The 19,918-nt window shown below is 34.8% G+C and overlaps 3 protein-coding genes across 4 annotated transcripts; 2 read left to right on the forward strand and 1 right to left on the reverse strand.

The window, feature by feature from the left end:
• The first annotated feature begins 7,223 nt into the window (after positions 1-7,223).
• Positions 7,224-11,240, forward strand: LOC132192142 (probable E3 ubiquitin-protein ligase BAH1-like). Of its 2 annotated transcripts, none has more exons than XM_059607385.1 (6): positions 7,224-7,660; positions 9,557-9,801; positions 9,911-10,159; positions 10,249-10,386; positions 10,779-10,837; positions 10,914-11,240. In XM_059607385.1, the coding sequence occupies exons 1-6, from the start codon at positions 7,489-7,491 to the stop codon at positions 11,020-11,022; spliced, it is 972 nt and encodes a 323-aa protein (XP_059463368.1). In that variant the 5' UTR covers positions 7,224-7,488; the 3' UTR covers positions 11,023-11,240. The 2 variants fall into 2 exon arrangements, with proteins under 2 accessions (XP_059463368.1, XP_059463369.1); XM_059607386.1 differs by having other exon boundaries at positions 10,920-11,240.
• Positions 11,241-11,327: 87 nt separating this feature from the next.
• On the reverse strand, positions 11,328-14,239 carry LOC132161755 (protein POLYCHOME-like). The gene is made up of 3 exons (XM_059571939.1): positions 14,151-14,239; positions 13,542-13,944; positions 11,328-12,037 (listed from the first exon to the last, which is right to left on the reverse strand). Exons 2-3 carry the CDS (start codon positions 13,929-13,931, stop codon positions 11,657-11,659), a joined length of 771 nt encoding a protein of 256 aa, XP_059427922.1. The 5' UTR covers positions 13,932-13,944; positions 14,151-14,239; the 3' UTR covers positions 11,328-11,656.
• A 2,607-nt stretch (positions 14,240-16,846) lies between these two features.
• LOC132162228 (D-lactate dehydrogenase [cytochrome], mitochondrial-like) lies at positions 16,847-19,538 on the forward strand. Its single transcript, XM_059572490.1, has 6 exons — positions 16,847-17,249; positions 17,374-17,479; positions 17,555-17,655; positions 18,466-18,514; positions 18,842-18,934; positions 19,419-19,538. Exons 1-6 carry the CDS (start codon positions 16,993-16,995, stop codon positions 19,536-19,538), a joined length of 726 nt encoding a protein of 241 aa, XP_059428473.1. The 5' UTR covers positions 16,847-16,992.
• The last annotated feature ends 380 nt before the right edge of the window (positions 19,539-19,918 follow it).

Here is a 19,918-nt window from a genome sequence, read left to right on the forward strand (position 1 = left end):
CCCGGTTTCAGTAGACCCGCCCGGTTCAGGGGAATTTCATCAATTTCGATCGTTCTGGCTCGTTTCGACCCCAATTTCGTCCATTCAAAAACCATTGGAAAGCTGATTCGAAGGGCTACAATTCTACAGGTTCTATTTACAATAATTTTAATAATTTTCAGCATAATAATCCTAGAAATAATTGGGAAAAAGGTGAGACTTCTAATCAAAGCCATTGAAGTTTGCATCGAAGGTTTATCCGACCTTGCTGGTTGGCTCCAAGTCAACACAAGGAGGTTGCATTCACTGTTCCAGATTTGGCTACAGAGGAAATCTCATCTGATAGGCGCCTAAGGGGTCCACATCCTTTACGAATTGTTAGGACCATTGAGCAGAACCCAAGGGACCCGTGGCCTACTAGCATGCACCGCTACACTCCTCCAAGGACAGGTGAACGGGTCAGTCCACCAAATCCATCTCTTGAATATTATAGGGGACATCTGAACAAATATAAGGCGTGTCTGACTCATCCTGAAGATTATTGAGCTGAAGTTGTTATTATTTATTGTTCTTATTTTTATCTTTACAGACAATACTAGTTTGTAATAATAATTAGAATCACAAACAAATTATTTAGCTTGTAATAATTACTATAGTTATTTAGACAATTGTAAAAATTGTACTTAAAAAAAAAAATAATTATTATTATTATTATTGTGTTGTTAAATCTACTTTCTAACAATGGCTATTAAAAGTAGCATTGATTCCTCTAGACTGGAGAGTATTAATGGAATGAATTTTAGAATGTGGAAACGACACATAACTTATGTACTCACACATGACAAAACACAGTATACCCTTACATCTGTGAAACCCGATCCAGTTGACCTAAATGACAGTGAAGCCAAACAGAAGCATGAAAAATGGATAGAAGCCGACTTAATGGCGAGAGCAACCCTTCTCCACAACATGAAAGATAATATCATTCCTCTATTCAAAAGTCATGAGTCTGCTAAAGAAATGATGGAAGCACTGGAAGCAAAGTACGACCCAAGATCTAATACACATGTACAATTGCTATTAGACAAATACAACCGTACACATATGAGTGACAATGACTATGTAGGCGAATTTGTTAACCAAATGGAATTACTAGCAAAAGAGCTTGCAAATGCTGGTCATCCTGTATCAGACAGAATGCAGGTCACCACCATACTTAACGGCCTTCCTTTATCATGGGAACATGTGGTAACTTCTTTAACACTTAGTGGAAAAGAAGTCTCAATGATTTATTTACCAGTGATACTAGTACTCGAAGAAGAGAGAATGAAGAGAAGAAGGCGAGAAGGAACATCTAGCAATTTGATGATGGCTCAAAACTCAAATCAGATTGTTCGAACTCCTCCTACATTCAGAATCAAGCCACTAAAATTCAAAAGAAAATGGAAAAGTAAGCTAAACAGTAAAATCAAAGCTAAAGGAGCATGTTTCAAATGTGGAAAAGTTGGACACTTTAAAAAGAATTGTCCAAAACTCCACGGTGTTAAACCACAGAAGGAGATTGCAATGACAATCACTGAAGCATTGATGGCAGAACCAACTTCTAGCTCATGGTGGACTGATTCAGCAGCAACCAGACACATCACAAACAAGAGGGAATTTTTTGTAGACTTCAAAGAGAAAGCTGTTAGAGAGCACAAAGTTTACATGGGCAACAACACCTATAGTGACGTGTTAGAAGGACAGTGTAAGATATCTATCAAAGGTTCAGTTATTGTCTTACATGATGTTTTGTATGTTCCTAGTATCCGGAGAAATCTAATATCAGTTCCTATATTAGATAACAAGGGATACGGGATAAAATTTAAATCTGGGAATGTCTATATTAGGAAAGGAAACACATCTGTAAAGGGTACAAGAGTTGACAATATGTATTCCATTAAAGTTGATAATAAAGTTTCTATTTCACATTATTCACAAGTGTCTGAAAGTAGTTCTTATCTATGGCATTTAAGATTAGGCCATATTAACATAAATAAATTGATAAGAATGAGCAAAAGTGGATTACTACCTCATATTAATTATGGAGATTTTAATATATGTGAATCATGTATTAAAGGAAAAATGACTAACAAGTCTTTTTCTAAACACTGAAAATCATCAGAATTATTAGAAGTAATTCACTCAGATATTTGTGGACCATTCATAACTAAGACACATAGAGGAATTGAATACTTTATTACCTTCATCGATGATTATTTAAGGTATGGATATATCTACCTCATCAAAAATAAATTTGAAGCTATTGATAAATTAAAAGAATTCAAATTAGAGGTAGAAAAACAATTAGGAAGATCTATCAAAACCTTGAATAATGATAGGGGGGAGAATATGAAACTATGGATACTTTCTGGAAAGAGAATGATATAAAACATTTGTACACAATGCCATATAAGCCTCAACAAAATGGTATTGCAGAAAGAAGAAATAGAACTTTAATGGAAATGACAAGGTCTATGATGGCATTCGCTGACTTGTCTATCCATTTTTGGGGAGAAGCCTTATCCACAGCAGCTTATATACTTAACAGGGTTAAGACAAAATCTAAACCTTTAACTCCTTATGAAATCTGGACAAGTCTGAAACCCAACTTATAAAATAGGGGAAAATGCAGTTTACCCCCCTGAAGTTTCAGAGGTTTTTCAATTTTAATCCCAAAGTTCAAAAATTGGCAATCTACCCCCCTGAAGTTTCAAAAATTAGCAATTTAAACTTTCCGTTACTAATTTCCGTTAAATTGAAGAAATTTTTTTTAAAAAGCCTGAGGGTAATGATGTAATTTCATAGATTTCCGTCTATTTAGACAAAAAAATTAAACGGAGAGTTCAAATTACCAATTTTTGAACTTTAGGGTTAAAATTGAAAAACTCCTGAAACTTCAGGGGGGTAAACTGTATTTTCCCCTATAAAATATAAAAGTATGGGGATGCAAAGCCCATGTACTTATCCCAAAACCTTTAAGGGATAAATTAAAAGATAAAACATGGGAATGCAAGTTCATTGGATATGTTGAGAATGGTAGTGGATTTGATTCTACCATTCTGAAAAAGGATTAATAGAAAGCAGAGATGCTGTTTTTCTTGAAAATTCAAATCAAATAAATCCTATAGAAGATATCAGACTGTTAGAAGATGAACAATCTACACAAGAAAATTCAAATCATATCACTCCTAAGAAAGATATCAGTCTATTAGAAGATGAAGAATCTGCACATGAAGACATTAAAAATCTCCAGGACAGTGGGAGTAAAAGGAGATTGGATCTCAATATCCCTAATCATGAAAAACAGTGGGAGAGTTAAAAGACAAAGACGAGTCATTCTTAAAGATCATTATATACTAAGTATAAATGACATAAATCTTCAAGATGATCCTTCCAATTACAAAGAAGCTGTGAAAGGTGATGATGCAGACAAATGGATAGATGTAATGAATGATGAACTAGACTCCATCAACAAAAATGACGTATGGGAATTCACGGATATGCCACAGCAAAGAAAAGCTATTGGATGTAAATGGGTACTGAAGAAGAAATTCAAAGCAGATGGAAGTCTTGATAAATACAAGGCTAGGTTGGTAGCCAAAGGATTCACTCAACAACCAGGTGTGGACTTTGTTGATACTTATTCGCCCGTAGCAAAATTTACGTCAGTAAGAATAATCATGTCCATAGTAGCTAAAATGGATTTAGAATTGTACCAATTAGATGTAAAAACAACATTTCTTAATAGAGAATTAAAAGAAGACATCTATATGGTTCAACCTGAAGGATTCAATGTGAATGGACATGAAGAAAAAAGTTTATAAATTGAAGAGGTCACTGTACGGGCTAAAGCAATCTTCAAGACAATGGTACTTAAAATTTCATAAGGCCATCATGGAAATCGGTTTCGAGGTAAGTCCACTAGATCATTGTGTTTACATACATTATGACAATGATAAGTTGACTATATTATCACTATATGTAGATGACATATTATTAACTGGAAATTGCTTGAAAATAATTCAAAATACAAAGAATTTCTTAGCATCTAAGTTTGAAATGAAAGACATGGGTGAAGCAACTTATGTCTTGGGAATAAAAATTTTAAGGAATAGGACCTCGAAATTATTATACTTAGATCAAGAGAAATATATAGAAAAGGTACTTAGAAGGTTTAATATGGATAAATATAAACGTCTAAATACACCTGTTTCAAAAGGTCAACATTTGAGCAAAACAATGTGTCCTCGAGACCAAACAGAAATTCTTGAAATGAAAATTGTCCCCTATGCTCAAGCTGTGGACAGTCTTATGTATGCTATGACAAGCACAAGACCTGATATTTGTCATGCTGTAGGATTGGTTAGTAGATATCAATCCAATCCTGGAAAAGAACATTGGCAAGTAGTTAAAAGAATATTTAGGTATCTGCAAGGAACGAAAAACATGGGTTTATGTTTTGGATTAGAAGATCTTAGCATTGCAGGATACACTGATGCAGATTTTGCAGGAGATGTAGATGACAGAAAATCTACAAGCGGTTATATATTCTTATTTGGGGGAACAACTGTTTCTTGGTTAAGTAAGAAACACAATTGTGTTGCAAAATCCACAATGGAAGCTGAATATATATCATGCAGCACAGCGGTAAGCAATGCTGTTTGGATTAAACGTTTCATTAAAAGTTTAAATCTTGGAATGCAAGATGGGCCTGTCAATGTATTTTGTGATAATAGGTCTGCTATCTCTTTAATAAAAAGTGGAACTCAAAGTTCCAAAGGCAAACACATTGACATAAGTTATCACTATATTCAAGATATAGTGGAGAGAGGTGAAGTGAAAGTAGAATTTATTCCCTCAACAGAGATGGTAGCTGATCCAATGACCAAATAGTTAACTCTAGATAAATTTAGAGAGCATGTAGCAAAAATGAGATTAAGGAAAATTTATGAAAAGGCTACATGGTAAAAATAGCATGATCAGAAGAATTTAGGGACGCCTAAATGAATGATGGTATGCATTTTTTTTTTTTTTTAAAAAAAAAAAAAAAAATATGCTGATAGTATAACTATTTATCTCAAATAAGGTAACCTTGGAGATAAGAAATTGAATAAAAATTTTCAATTCAATTTACATATGGTTATTATGTAATAAAAAAAAATCATTAATTATAATATTGAGTATGAACTGTATTCTTAACTATGGATAAGTAATGTTAATTGCCTAGATTATATGGCAGATAAGGAGTTGACATGTTTTTTGTGATACTAAAAATAAACATGTACAACTAAGGTTTCATTACTAATTATAATAGTATGATCAAGTGGGAGATGATGGTATAAAGGATGATCACACTATTATTAGTGTGGTCATCACCACATCAGATCATGTAGATTTTACAAAAAAGTAAAATTACTTCATGTGGAAGTAGCAGGTCAAGAGTGGTAACTCTTGACCAAGAGTTGTATTGGGACTCTATAAATAGAGTCCCATGAGAATGCAGATTCATTATTCTATTTTTCACGTGAAATCTTTGTTTAGTTTTCTCCTGGTTTTTCTGCATTCTAAACACTCTTATTCTCCACCGGATTTCCACCCTAACGGGAGAAATCTTTTATGAAGATCTAAATGAGTCGCTACTCACCTTATGTTCAGTAGCATTCCCTTAAGTTCCCACACTCTCTCTTTCATCCGGATCAATAATGAGAACGACCCTCCCCTATAGTCATTTTCTCCCCCTTCAATTAAAAAAAAAAAAAAAACTTATACTATAGCCTCCAGTAGCAATCCACTACGCAAGGAATAGACTTCACGGAAAATACAATTTGACTATAGGTTTGTGAAGTAGTTGAATAAGCTTATTACGCAAGCTATCTAGGAGGATCACCAAGACCTTGGACCTCACGTGCAACACGTCATCACGATCATGATCATTACTTTCTGTGCATGAAAATGGACTTTTCTCGATGGATGAAGATGATCCATCCGGTTGAGTGTTAACAGCAGAGCAATTTTTTCGTTTTCATCTATCTTAAAAGGCGAATCAGTTTAATGATATGATTTGAAATTCAATATAATCATATCAAAATTAATAATAATTTTAAAAAGCACATCACACTTAAATGACTCAAAAACGACTATAATTTTCCTTATTACATTACTCTGTGTCACATGATAAATCAATCGTGACAACGATTTTAAGCAAGGTCACCAGATAAGCTGGTCTTGATGCACAAGTAAGCATTAGGATATTCTTCTTAGCAAGCAACACATCCAATAATAAAAATTAAAAATGGCATGCTGTACCAATGAGGCACAGTTAAATCACATGCTGTCTTTATATATACTAAAACGACATGCATTTTAAGAACACATGTTGCTCCTTTCTTACGAAAGCTGGCATGCTACATGACGTTTGGAAGTGAATATACAATTCAAGTTGTATACCTACTGGTCCTACTCTACAAAAGTCGTACTTAGTTTGGAAGCATCAATTAAGATTCAAGATGATCATGAGTGCAAATAATGATCACCACCACCACCGACCCACCTTTCTAATTAATTTGGAGCTTTTATTTTAAATGAAATGTCCAAAATTTATCATATTATTAATTCACAAAATAAAATTAAAAAAAAATTAAAAATTAAAAAAACGTTTTTCTCTCTTCCATTGCCGACTCCCATTTTTATTATGAAAAATGCTAGAGTTTCTCATGGTGTGCTATTCATCAAAATCAGACAAACTAGTACACGTATCATTTCTCTTTTATTATGACCAACATAAGTTTATCATCATTAGAAAATTTTATAGGAACCAAAAATAAAAAGAAAATACGACTACTACGCATAAGGCAAATAAGAAATTAAATATGTAAAGTTGAGAACAACGACTTTTTTGATATGTCCGCACAAAAAGAGGAAGAAGATTTGACCTAATGACATCGACTTTATTAGGCGTGATTCCAACCGATTAAATTACCATTTAGGAACATAAATAATAACATTACTCTTCACATCCATGTCATATTCGTTAAAATCATGTTTTTTAAGTGATTTATAATTTTATTTCATATTTATTTTAAAATTTTGAACGATTTAATTACGTGGCACGGTATATTAAATTTTAATATATTTTATTCTGAGCGGTCATATTTATCCTCCCAGCTTAAAAAAAAATAAATAAATAAATTGTGGAGGAAATCGCGGATGGTAAATGGTTCAAAAGTTCATACACTCCCTGGTTACGCGCTTGCAAGTTACAATCTTGCCTGAGTTGCCTACAAAAAAGCCCTGAAACCGCGTGTACCGTTTCTCTCTTTGATTGGCAGCAATATTCACAATTGCAACGGCAAATTCTGTTGAGAAAACTGAGGAAGGCAAAAATTTTCTCATCAACCAAACGGAAAAAAGTGAGCTAAAGGTATTTTAAAGGGGTTGGGAAGGTGAATTTAAGGTTGTGAGGAGAAAATGAAATTCGGGGAGTCTTTTGCGGAGTACCTGCACGGAGACCAGGAGCGGTTCTTGGAGAAATGTTCCCATGTCGAGTATAAGCGCCTCAAGAAAGTCCTAAAGAACTGTCGGAGTTGCAAAGCCGTCGGTGATTCTTGGAATTCTGAATGTCAATGTGAATCTTGCTCGTGTAAGGTTATTTTTTTTTTTTTAAGTTTTTTGTTTCTTGGGGAGTTATTAATATTGATTATAATTTATCCTCTAGATATTGACCTTGTTCGATTTATGGGGTTGTTGATTGATGAAAAATGTTGGGAAATGGCAATGATAAAGTGCTGATTAGTAAAGCAAACGACAGCAAAAACTTTCAATTTTGTTGATGTGGATTTTTGACGGTGAGACTGAATGTGGGACGCCTGCAAACAATGAATAGACCACCGGTGTCACGCCGGCGTAGTGCCGGCGGGCGGCGGGGAAATCTCCGGTGGACCGGTGGTTAAGTCGAATAATTTGCTCTGAATAAACCCCAATAGAATTTCATGGTTTTTTTATGTCATACCTTCAGGCTTCATTGGAGTTTAGGACCCTTCTTAGGATTTTGAGGGCGTATCTTAGATGGTATTTCACCCTCTTAATGGGTACACAGCCATGTAACAACTATCTAATGGCCTGCAATCTTGAGATTTTATGGCTAGGTAATTGAGTTGAGATAAAGTTAGGCAATTTGCTCTGAAAAAACCTCAATAGAATTTCAAGGTTTTTTTTGTGGCATACCTTTATTGGAGTTTGGGACCCTTCTTAGGATTTTGAAGGTGTATCCTAGATGATATTTCCTGATTTTTCACCCTCTTAATGGGCGCGCGCACACACACTACACATCTAATGGTCTGAAATCTCGAGATTTTATGGCTCATGTAAGAGCATCTCTAGCAGTAAGAGGTATTCTACCTAATCAAAAAGCACAATTCTTTATTTTATTTACTCATTTTTTAATACTAATTCCAACAGATTCTTTGTTTCATTCTCTATTTTTGTAAATATTATTTTTTAATCGTTATTTATTTATTTATTTTTTCACTTTTCTCTCTCTCTCTCACTCTTCCCTCTCAACCCAAACCCAAACCTCCCATGACCAGCTATTCCCTCTCAACCCAAACCCCCCATGGCCAGCTCTGTTATTAGTTCTCTCTCTCTCACTCTCGCTCTGCCTCTTCCCTCTCAACCCAAACCCAAACATCCCATGACTAGCTATTTCCTCTTAACCCAAACCCCTTGGCCATCTTTGCAATTAGCTCTCTCTCTCTTTCACTTTCGCTTTGCTATTCAATTTTTTTTTGGGGAGTTTTTAGTGATTCAAAAGACTTGAATTTGTATCATAAATTCATGAACAAAAGAGAGAAGAGAGAGAAACGTTGAGGGAGGGAGAGAAGAGAGAAGAGAGAGAAATGTTGAGGGAGAGAGAGAAGAGAGAGAAAATAATGTAGAAATAATATTATATTTAACAATCTAGTGTGCTACAGTGAATAACAATATGAAGTTATTCACTGTAGCGGTTAAGGTATAATAGCTAATATGAAACTATTCTGTTAGAGCAAAAAAAAAATAGTAAAAATAGCTAAATGTAGCTAATATCTAATTTTTAACTACACTGCTGGAAATGCTCTAACATAACATTTAGAGGTACTTGAAAGTTTGTTAATATTGTTATGGTATATATCCAGGTTGTTTGTCTCTTTTTTCAATCGACTAATGTATTCATTGTTAGGTTGTAAATGTGCATCTTCATCTGAGTTGTTAATTTCTGCATAAGTGTATCTGAAAGGCAAAGGAAGAGGAATGGTTTTTGGTCCCTTTTGAGAAGATGTACAATTATTCCGTACCTATTCAGGTGGCATTCAAGCATAAGGCTTCATCGATGCGTGTTTTGTTAGGTTTTAGTTGCTAAAAGATTTTAAAGTTCGATGTTTGCCACACAACCGTTTTTGTCGTACAGTGATTGATTTTGCTTCTTTAACATACTCTAAACTCATGATTTGCTTATTTAGTAGTTTGTAGTCCCTCTTATGAAGCTTTGTGCATTCTGCAGTGTGTGATCAAAAGTTCTTTTCTGAGTTGACAAAGGAAGCTTCAGAAATAGCTGGTTGCTTTAGTTCAAGAGTTAGGCATCTCCTTCATCTTCATGTTGCTACTGGAATGCAGAGATATTTATTGCACTTGCGTCATTTCTTCAAGAATGATCAACAAGCCATGGTACTAGAAGGACAAATGTTGGTTGAATATGTCACAATGAATGCAATTGCAATCAGAAAAATCCTTAAGAAATATGATAAGGTATGCACAAGACTATAGCTGCTCACTATCCTTGCTAATTTGGTTAATATTCCTCTATATCAATTATTATCAAGCAGTGATTTTTGGTGTTTTGCATCTTCTATTTTAGGTTCATTGCTCTGCAAATGGGAGGAATTTTAAGTCGAAGTTGCAGGCTGAACACATTGAGCTTTTGCAATCACCTTGGCTTATAGAATTGGGTGCTTTCTATTTGAATTTTAATGGATCAAATGATGGAAAGCTTAATGAGTTTTCTGGTCAGTTTTCTTGTGATTTTGATGCAACCCAGCCTGTAATGACATTGATGCTTCCGCATTCTATAAAGCTAGAATATGATCTGACTTGTGCCATTTGCTTGGTAAGATCTTACTTTCAGTTGCATTCCTAAGGAAGAAATTTTGCTTTTTGTATTTGTTCTCTTATGTGTATTTAATAATGCTCTCACAGGATGGTGTCTTTAATCCATATGCTTTGAGTTGCGGTCATCTTTTTTGCAAGTCATGTGCTTGCTCAGCTGCTTCTGTGTTGAATTTCCAAGGCCTTAAAGCTGCAACTCCGGAATCAAAGTGCCCAATTTGCAGAGAGGTTTGTATTCATTTTCTGTGACAAATGCAGTAAAGTATTAAATTTGAAAGTTTTAATTAGGAAACAAAATACAAATAGAGGTTCATATTCGGCAATAAAACATGTATTATGATGTTCCCTTCTACTGGGATGTATTTGATAAAATACCATATTTTATAATCTTTCCAGAGTTTATCTTCTTTAGCAAACTTTTTGAGAGGGTTTCTGTTGGCAGTAATAAACTTTTGAATTTCTCTTGCCCTCTTGATCAAAACCAAAGATTCTTATTAACCCGAAATTATTTAACCGTTGACCTCTTGGGGTTATTGTTATAAGCACATTATCTAGATTTTGAAAGAATGAAATTTTATGTTATTTACTTGATCCAAACTTTTTTATCTTTCCTGTTACAGGCTGGAGTATATACAAAAGCAGTGCGCATGGTAGAATTGCATCTTCTCATGAAAAGAAGGTGAAGAGTTATTATAAAACCTCGTTTCTTCGAACCAGGAAAATTCACCATTACTGACCCCTGAAACTTCTTGCAGGTGCAGTGACTATTGGAAGGAGAGGTTAATTGCAGAACGTGCTGAGACGTTGAAGCAAACTAAGGAGTTTTGGGATTCACAGACTATATATGCCCTTGGGTATTTGTAATGTGGTTTAGTTCTGATAAAATTTGAAAATATGGTATTAAACAACTGGATTGGATTTGGTGGTGCCTTCGTGTATCTTTGGTCAGAATTACTTGAATGTCTCTTACTATTACCAAATGACTAAATATTAAAATATATGGTATGATGAAAACAGTGCAATGGCTGCTGGAAATGTAATTTTGTTGTTATTATTAAGAGTTGCATGCAATAAAATTTTTATATGAAAATAGTTTTCTTCGTATAATTTTAGTAGAATGCAATAAAAACTATTAAACAGAACCTAACGCTTCCTTGCAATCCTCGAAAAGTAATGGTATATTAGCAAAAGGCCTTATGAAGTAGTGTAATTGAAAGTGAGATGTTGTCATTATGTACATCAGATTCATACGATAGCTACTAGCCCCACACATGACTATCAAAGAATGACAATTGGCTAGATGTGTTATAAACGAATTCAAGTAGAGAAAACATGAGATATATCTACATCTACTTCAAGAGTCCCGGAATATCATCAAATGATGATCAATCTCACCGTCCAAATATCATCAAGTGATGATCAATCTCGTCCCTTCTGTCTTTCGATTTCTGGGTGCTCTGATCTGTCATGGTTCTAATCACTGTGAAGTTGAACAGAATCAACGAATTGACATCAAAGTACGAACTCTTTTCTCTCTCTCCACCTTCTTTGCACTAGGGGTTCTCTTCAGTTTCTGCAATTCCTTCATCACCTCTTTCTCAACCATGTCAATTGAATTCAAGAGTTTCTTCTGTGGTGTGAGAAACTCTGTTCCTCCAGCATTTTGATTAGCTACTTCAAGCAAGATCTTTGGAACCTTACCGACAGCAGGTGTTCGAGGCTTGACAGCTGACCTTGGAGAGATCAAAGAGAGATCGTGCTCGAGTTGAGCACCTGACACTAGTGCAGAAGGGTCAAGAATCCTTTGGCCCTCAGGAACAGGACTCTCGATTTCTAGGCCTTCGACATCTCCCAACCGAGCTCTTCTCCTTTCAATTGCCTAAGAATAGAGTATATCCAGAATCAAGTTTATCAGTTACCTAGAAAACACCTCCAAACAACTACCAAATGCAAAAATGTAATTATCAAAAGGGAAATGTATCCCAATTGAGATCACACTTAAATACAAAAAGACCAATCTTTTTTCTTCAAAAAGTTGAGAATAGTGAAGTTTCCTTGATACTTGGCCTACAGGCAGTAGCAAAGGCTTTGTAGTAGCCATTTGATTTAGATGCTCTAAGTGGAGCATCTGAAGGTCAGACAAATCAAACACAACGATTAAGCGTATTGGGTGGCTCTCAAATTTGGTTTAGAGGATACATATCACCCACGATCAAAGGGAAAAGGAGTGGCAGTATTGTGAAGTATTGGCCAAAAATTCAAAATTATTAAATAAATACACTGGCAAGTCATAGATAAAAGATGAGATAAATATTGCCAATTCTATTAACACAATGGTAAAGAATATAAGAGCACGAAGGGAGCTTGATCAAACACTGTTGACAAAAAAAAATTTCCAACCTAATTTCTTAGGGAAATATAAATTAACATCAATTGGCATGAACAACATTCAACTCATCATGAATTATGATTGAAGGACAAACTCAAGCATATATGCGAAGAATGACCTTGATGGAGAAATAATCCCCCAATTTGATCCCGAAGTTTCATAATATAACCATCTAGATTATATAAAATAGATTGTTAAACATTCAAACGTAACAAAGAAGACACAAGAGTAAAACATTCAGTAGCAAATATAACCATCTAGATTATATAAAATCACAAATATAATTAACCATATACCAAATTTTCATTAATAAAGAACACTAACACTAATATTTTGTTACAGATGCACGCATAATACAAACTCTCAAAAGAATCACTCAATTATCAAGAGCAGAAGCATTGGAATCGGATTTGTCACAACCGCATCAATAACAAATAAATCAAGAGAGAGAGAGAGAGAAAGAGAGGGATAAGAAGAATAAGAAACGCAATGTCACCTAATTATCCATATGAAAACAAGAATTTGTTTTTGTACCGAACAGAGAAACTAACAAAACTGCTGATTCAATAACTAAATTCAACAAAACTTAACTCCACCATTATTTTCTTGAATCATAGCCCAAAACAGCAGCACAACCAAATTGGAAATAATAAATTAGAGTAACAATTTAAGAACAGTGATAATTTTCGAACTGAAAGTAACTGAACTTACACCTGTTCCTCAAAATTTATATCACCCAAGACATAAAAAGAAAAAATTGAAGGCACATTAAATGCCCTTACTATTCATCTCAACTACGCAAGATTCGTCATAAAAAACCCATCTAATATCCCTACTTCATCTATCAAAAGCAGGAAGATTCTTATACCGCAAAACAACGATTAACCCATGAAAATCTACAAAAGTATCTGATTTAACCAAATAATTCAATCAAGATCTAACCAAAAACAAATAGCAGAGTATCAAAAGGCTGAAGAAAAAGCAGCATAATTACCCGCATAACCCAAGTGATTTCTTGAAGAGGAACTCTCGGGTACCAAGAAGGTAACACACTGCTCCTGGGCCTGTTCCGAACCGATCCCCACGAGGTACTTGGAGTGTTCTCCCGACCCGTGGCCGGAGACCCGGACAGAACCCGTCTACTCACACTTCTTGGCGTTCCGAATCCGCCTCTTCTGAACCCACCACCTCGTGTGGTACCCAACGCTCTTTGCCCACGTGTCGACGGAGTCGTAGCAGTCGTCACCCGCCTGACCGGGGTGTCGAACAAATTCGGACCCGTTTCCTGGTCCTCTAGAATAAATCCGGCACCAGCCGCTCTCCGGCGAACGAACACGGCCGCATAGTCCACCGGCCTCGACCGCCTGTCCCTGGACTCCGGCATTGTCACACTTCAACTGAAACACCAAAAGGAAAAACACACAAACAAAGTATGAATTAGATCAAAACGTGCAAAGAAAGAAAATTAGAAACGCGTATTTCCCAGGAAAATGAGATTTCCCGAAAAATTAGATTCCGGCAAGCAAATGAAAACGAGATTCAAGCGGCGGCCCAAGCTCGTGGTTACCAGTACGAATCGATCTGAGAAAGATAATGCATTTACCTTGAGATTTCTTTGCTAGGGTTTTCTGAGGGGTTTGGGTTTCTTCTTGAAGGTATAAAAAAGAGGAAGAGGAGCTAGAGGTTCTTCGATTGAGAGCGTCGAAATTGGCAAATTTTTCAAAATGATAAATGGGCGGTATTATAGAAAACCAGTCGATGGGGTGAAAATTTTTGGACACGTGTCCGATCATCTTTGGCTGCTTCAAATATCGAATTTGATCCAAGAGCGGGATAGGAAGTCGTTCTAAATCAAAATGGCAACATTACCCCTGAAATGAGAATTAAACGGGATTTTACCTTTTTGTCACGCCCAGTAAAAAAGCATTCACAGTCGTTTATGAATATTTTTATATAAAATGGTTAATCAAAATTCATTTTATCTACTTTAATTAATGAATTTTAAAAAACATCATATGTACATTAGATTATCTTTTATTTTATTTTATTTATATCATTTAAATTTTATTTTATTTTTTATTTTTTATAAGGATTGTAGTTTTCTTAAAGATCCTATTTTTCAACTTTTTGAAAAAAAAAAATGTGAAGAGATAAATAGTAAGTGAAAATTTTGGGAAAAGAGAGACCTGAAAGAGAAATAGTAGGAAAAAATAAAATGGCTTTCCTGAATAGTGCTACTACATGTAACATTTTTTTTTGCTAATTCAATGTAAGGACTTTTTACAAATCCAATTAACTATTTTAGATAAAAGTACATGACTCTGCACTGTGAGTCCTCTAATTACTCCGTACGAAAAGATTTATATAAATAACCCATTTGTTCAAAAGGAGAAAAGTACAAGTAAAAGGTTTTATCATTATTTTCTACAATTTTTTTTTTTTTTTGAAATAGTAGATTTTAAAATGATCAAATTCATGTTGTTTTTTACATCGAACGGTTTGAAAATGTCACGCTTCTTCTTCACTTTTATGAAAATGCTTTTTTTTTTTCTTCATAAAACTTCTTCTTCACTTTTACATATAGGCTTCTTTTTTCATAAAATCCAAAGACAGCATAATGCATATTATTTATAACCCAATAAGTAATTCTTTTGCTTTGATTATTTATAACCCAATAAGTCCTATCTTCACATCCATATTTTCAAAGACTTGCATTGTCTAAATTAATGATTCTACTGGTATATCACATGTAGCATGCTGAGCTCTTTTCCCGTTTGCTACATGCTCATATTGTTTAATTCACAAAAAATGCTTATTTATTTATTTATTTATTTTAATGTTGTTTTCTTTGTTCTACATAACACGGAAGAAGTAGAAAGAAATGAGAAATGACACTAACAAAACTGAATAGGAGAAAGAGGCTTAGAAGCGAAACCCACTAAAGTACTGCGTTCATTCATTAAGGGTACCAGTTCATATTCGGTCCAACATCTTCTTTCATGATGATGGAATTTAGTCCTTTTTTAACATTTTTTTTTGTTTGTCGTTTTATTACAAGGTTTGAAATCCGTATATATCCATTTCAAAAATCAAAATCATTTTCTTTCAATTTTTCCTTTTTACTTGTGCTTTTAGTGTCAAGTTTGAAACTCATTATCTCCATTTCACAATGATGGTACATGTTATTATTTATTTGGTCAAGATAAGAATGTGGAAATAGCATCCTTAAAAACATGGGAAAGATATTGTTCTAGTTCTTGGAGTTTAAAGATCACTTCCTTAGGGTTTAAAATCAATCCAAGCTTCAACCTATTATCAAATTGCTTGTTTCATGACACTTTGGTTAAATTATATGGCGAGATTCAAAGTCATATTTAATAATATTGTAACATGTGTAAAATGAGACATCATTAAAATGCCCCCATTAACAATGATGATTAAAACAAAAAGGAGAAAAAAAGGAAGAGGGTCTGTTGTGAGAGGGGGTGGTCGCAAAACCACCGGCCACCCCCATTTGTTGCGTGGGGATTGTGACACCCTGCTTTAATAAATACTTAATTAAGTATTGTACACGTGGCACTACTATTAATAACTTATAACCATACGAAAATGACAATATATTTTTTTTTGGAAAAATTACACATAACTCCCTCAAACTATATTGGACATTAGGATTTTGTTTCCTAATATTTTTCTAGACAAAATGACGTAGTTTTGGGATTAAATCTCAAAACGACGTTTTCTAAGACAAACTATTTTTTTATTTTCCATCCGAGGTTAGAGATAGAAAATTTACCCGTAACTCATGTCGACATATATATATATATATATATATATATATATATATCACACATATGCTATATATATAGCATATGTGTGATGATTTCTAACCGCCCACCTATTCGTGATTCAATTTTGGAGTCAAATTTTTTTTACAACATAAAAAATAAAAACTTAATAAAAATATACTTAATTATCAACTGAAATATATTATATTTTTAATAGGTAACATTTTATAGTGGTTTTAATACTTAAAATTATGTAATTTAAAAATCTATTATTTCTTTAAAATAGAATTTTAATCGATTTTATGATAAAAAGACGATCGAGAGGGAGCAATTATCCATCCAAATCAGCGTGGGATGACTTGATTGGCGATCAGATCAACGAAAGGCCACAGTTAGCACTATGAACAGCCCCTAGCGTTCTGTCACTGTCATTGCCACCACCCATGATTTTTTTTTATTTTAAAAATACTAAAATTAAGGTGGTTCCAATCACATAGCCCCAGCCCAAAAACAGAAGATGGAGCAGAAGCTTTTCACTTTTTTGCCTGCTTGAAAAGTCATTTTCTTTAATGCATAATCTGGTTGCTGAAGAGAGGACTTGTTTGGTCACTATAATTGATTATTCAGGAGAGAAAAAAAAACTTGGGCAAAAACAATATGGCTTTCTCGTCCTGGTTTTCTCGTCTACGTTCCTCCTCAAAGGGCTTCTTTTACTCCAATCTCCGAAGCTCACGTTTCCACAATCTTCAAACTTCAAAAGTACCCACCACCCATGTCTTCCACTCCCATAGCTCAATACTCAGAAACCCATTTCTGTCCCTGCTTCCTGCGGCCCTGGCAGTCTCAGCTGGAGCACTTGCCCTTCAATCCCAACCGAGCCCTTCATTTTGCGACGCTTCTGATATCAACGCTAGGTGGGTTTTTCTTCTTCTTTGGTTTTGAGTTAAGAAATGATTCTTGTTGAGAATATTGGTTGATTGGAAGAACACATCCATGGGTTGATAAATGGGTTTTATTATCTTTTGTTCTTTTGGGTAGTAGAGGTGTCAGCTTTGGGGGCAAAGGTAGCACCGAGTTTGTGGTAAAAGGCTCGCACAAGGAGCTCCCAAAAGAGCTTATTGATGAACTGAAGGCTATCTGTCAAGTATTCTATCGCTCTTTCTTTATATTTGATTGCTGAATTGTTCGTGGGTCCGTAATGATACTATTAGTCGTGCAGGATAACATTACTATGGATTATGATGAGAGGTATGTACATGGAAAACCACAAAACAGCTTTCACAAAGCAGTCAATATCCCTGATGTGGTTGTTTTCCCAAGGTGAGACTTTTATGGAACTTGAGATTAGATGTTCATTTGCAATGCTAATCTTTGAGGATAAGATTTTTGATGGCATCGTTGTTCCTTATCTTCATGTGTATTTCTTATTCCTAATAATTCAAGGATGTTGATTTCAAACAAATTAAAATCACGATTTCATTTTATCAAGTCAATTATAGTTATTAGCAGTACATTGGAGAGTTCTAAAAAATATGATCTATCTGTCTGTGTATTTGTTTAGAAGCTCTAGCAGGCAATGTCAAGGTTTGTGATTATGCTTGTATGGTAGCTAAGTTTAATGCCATCAAGAAGAATGGTGCTAGTGTTTTTTTTTTTTTTTTTCCTTGTTTGTGGTTTCTTTGGGTGGGGGACTGGGCGATGATTATGGTAATAGCGAGAGGTAGCAATTGTAGCCGTCATGTAGTGCAGGGTTGATGCGCTTGTATGGTAGCAATGGGATATTGGTTGGATGGTGAAGCCCATATCATGATGATGCTTGTGGTAATTATAAGGATTAAGAACTATAGGTTGGATCAGATGAAAGTTAATCATGTACCTAATTGCGTATGTGTGTGTTATGAACGTTTACTTAAGTTTTAAGAGTTTCCCGTGTGTGATATTTTAATAAAGCGAGGTGATAAGATTTGTCACAAGTGGTTGCATGTTATGTATTTGAGACATGAGGAAACATTAGCAGTTTTTTTAGAGATAGTTAAAAATTCTACGTGCCTGGTCTTTGAATGCACTATGAACTATGTGTTATACTTGATGGTTTTCTCATCAGAATGTTCCCTGATTCATAATTTGCAGGTCTGAGGAAGAAGTTTCCAAGATAGTCAAATCATGTGACAAGCATAAGGTCTGAGTTTCTGCTCTTCTGTGAATCGATAATGATGCCCCTACCCTTATGCATTTCTTTTTATTAATACTGTGGCTTTTTCTTTGAGATGTTTGTATACCCTTTGAATTGGATAGTCCTCAATGGCCATTAAAGTTTCAAGCATGTGGATCGAATGATAATACGTCTGTAATGTTTCTCACAAACTGTGAGAATTGAAAACTAACTACTAAAAAGATCAACACAATTGATGATCTGCTTTATTTGCTCACTATCACTAGTGCATGAAAAATAATATAGCCTTTCCAAGAAAGTACTGAAGTCTGTTTGCTTTTAATCCACAAGCAGGTCCCAATTGTACCATATGGTGGAGCTACATCAATTGAGGGTCACACCTTGTCTCCAAATGGAGGTGTTTGTATCGACATGTCGATGATGAAAGTATGTATTGATCAATTTGTGTCTTAAGAGTTAGATTTGGTTTACAAATTAAAGCCTCTCTTGCCATTTCTTATATCTGTGGATAAATAACTGTTATTTTTTGGCTTACAAATTTGCTTGCGCAAGACGTATGCATTCTTATGTTTGAAATAAGATTAGGCACATCAGGCTAAATAGAAGTTGCAACCATCTTCTTTGGTCCTTCCTACTTTTGTTGCAAGCATGCAGGTGCTTGCTTTCTTTATGTGTCACCTATAGAAGACAAACTTAGATAGAGCAAACACTGCACTTCGTAATGAGCTTTTGAATGTCAGTCTCTGAAGTCTGGAGCATGTTTTCTCTTCCCTTGATATCAGTCTCTGGAATCTGAATTCGTCATTCTCTCATATTTTATCTATTCTCTCTAGTTGCAAAACAAGAAGTTTGTTTGGTATTGTTGTTATTGTTTGTCATGCTTATATTGCATCATTTGTTGAAATTATAGACTGTTAAAGCATTACATATTGTGGACATGGATGTGGTTGTTGAGCCTGGGATTGGATGGATGGAGCTTAATGAATACCTGGAGCCTCATGGTCTATTCTTTCCCCTCGATCCAGGTTAGTTTATTATCCTTGTTTTCAATAGGAAATATCTGGGGTGTATTAATTTTGTTTCTCTCTTACAGTTGAGATGCTGTTTGAAATGTTTCATATCAAGAGTTAGAAAATGTCAAATGCATATGCCCTGGAACTGTGCATTTTGATATGTGCTGTGAAATGCAAACATGCTGTCAGAGGCTGCATTGTATTGCAAGCCATATAAAGCATTCTTTTAGGAAATTATATTTAGTTGGCTTGCGTTAATTTATATACAACTTTGGTGTTGTCCCACTTGACATCCTATGGAAATGGTCTACATTAGCATTACTTCCTGAAATGATTTATGGCATAAGTAGAGAAACCTGTGTTTGACATGGCACAAAATGCTAAAGTATCTTTAGTA

The sequence above is a fragment of the Corylus avellana genome, chromosome ca9 (genome assembly GCF_901000735.1).
Source record: "Corylus avellana chromosome ca9, CavTom2PMs-1.0".
NCBI lineage: Eukaryota > Viridiplantae > Streptophyta > Magnoliopsida > Fagales > Betulaceae > Corylus > Corylus avellana.

Coding starts and splice junctions, on each gene's coding strand:
- LOC132192142 (XM_059607385.1), top strand. CDS start 7,489: ATGAAATTCGGGGAGTCTTTTGCGGAGTACCTGCACGGAGACCAGGAG. Junction 9,802..9,910: donor TCCTTAAGAAATATGATAAG/GTATGCACAAGA, acceptor CTTCTATTTTAG/GTTCATTGCTCTGCAAATGG. Junction 10,160..10,248: donor TGACTTGTGCCATTTGCTTG/GTAAGATCTTAC, acceptor ATGCTCTCACAG/GATGGTGTCTTTAATCCATA.
- LOC132161755 (XM_059571939.1), bottom strand. CDS start 13,931: ATGCCGGAGTCCAGGGACAGGCGGTCGAGGCCGGTGGACTATGCGGCC. Junction 12,038..13,541: donor AAATCACTTGGGTTATGCGG/GTAATTATGCTG, acceptor CTCTATTCTTAG/GCAATTGAAAGGAGAAGAGC.
- LOC132162228 (XM_059572490.1), top strand. CDS start 16,993: ATGGCTTTCTCGTCCTGGTTTTCTCGTCTACGTTCCTCCTCAAAGGGC. Junction 17,656..18,465: donor GATGTGGTTGTTTTCCCAAG/GTGAGACTTTTA, acceptor CATAATTTGCAG/GTCTGAGGAAGAAGTTTCCA. Junction 18,515..18,841: donor AATCATGTGACAAGCATAAG/GTCTGAGTTTCT, acceptor ATCCACAAGCAG/GTCCCAATTGTACCATATGG.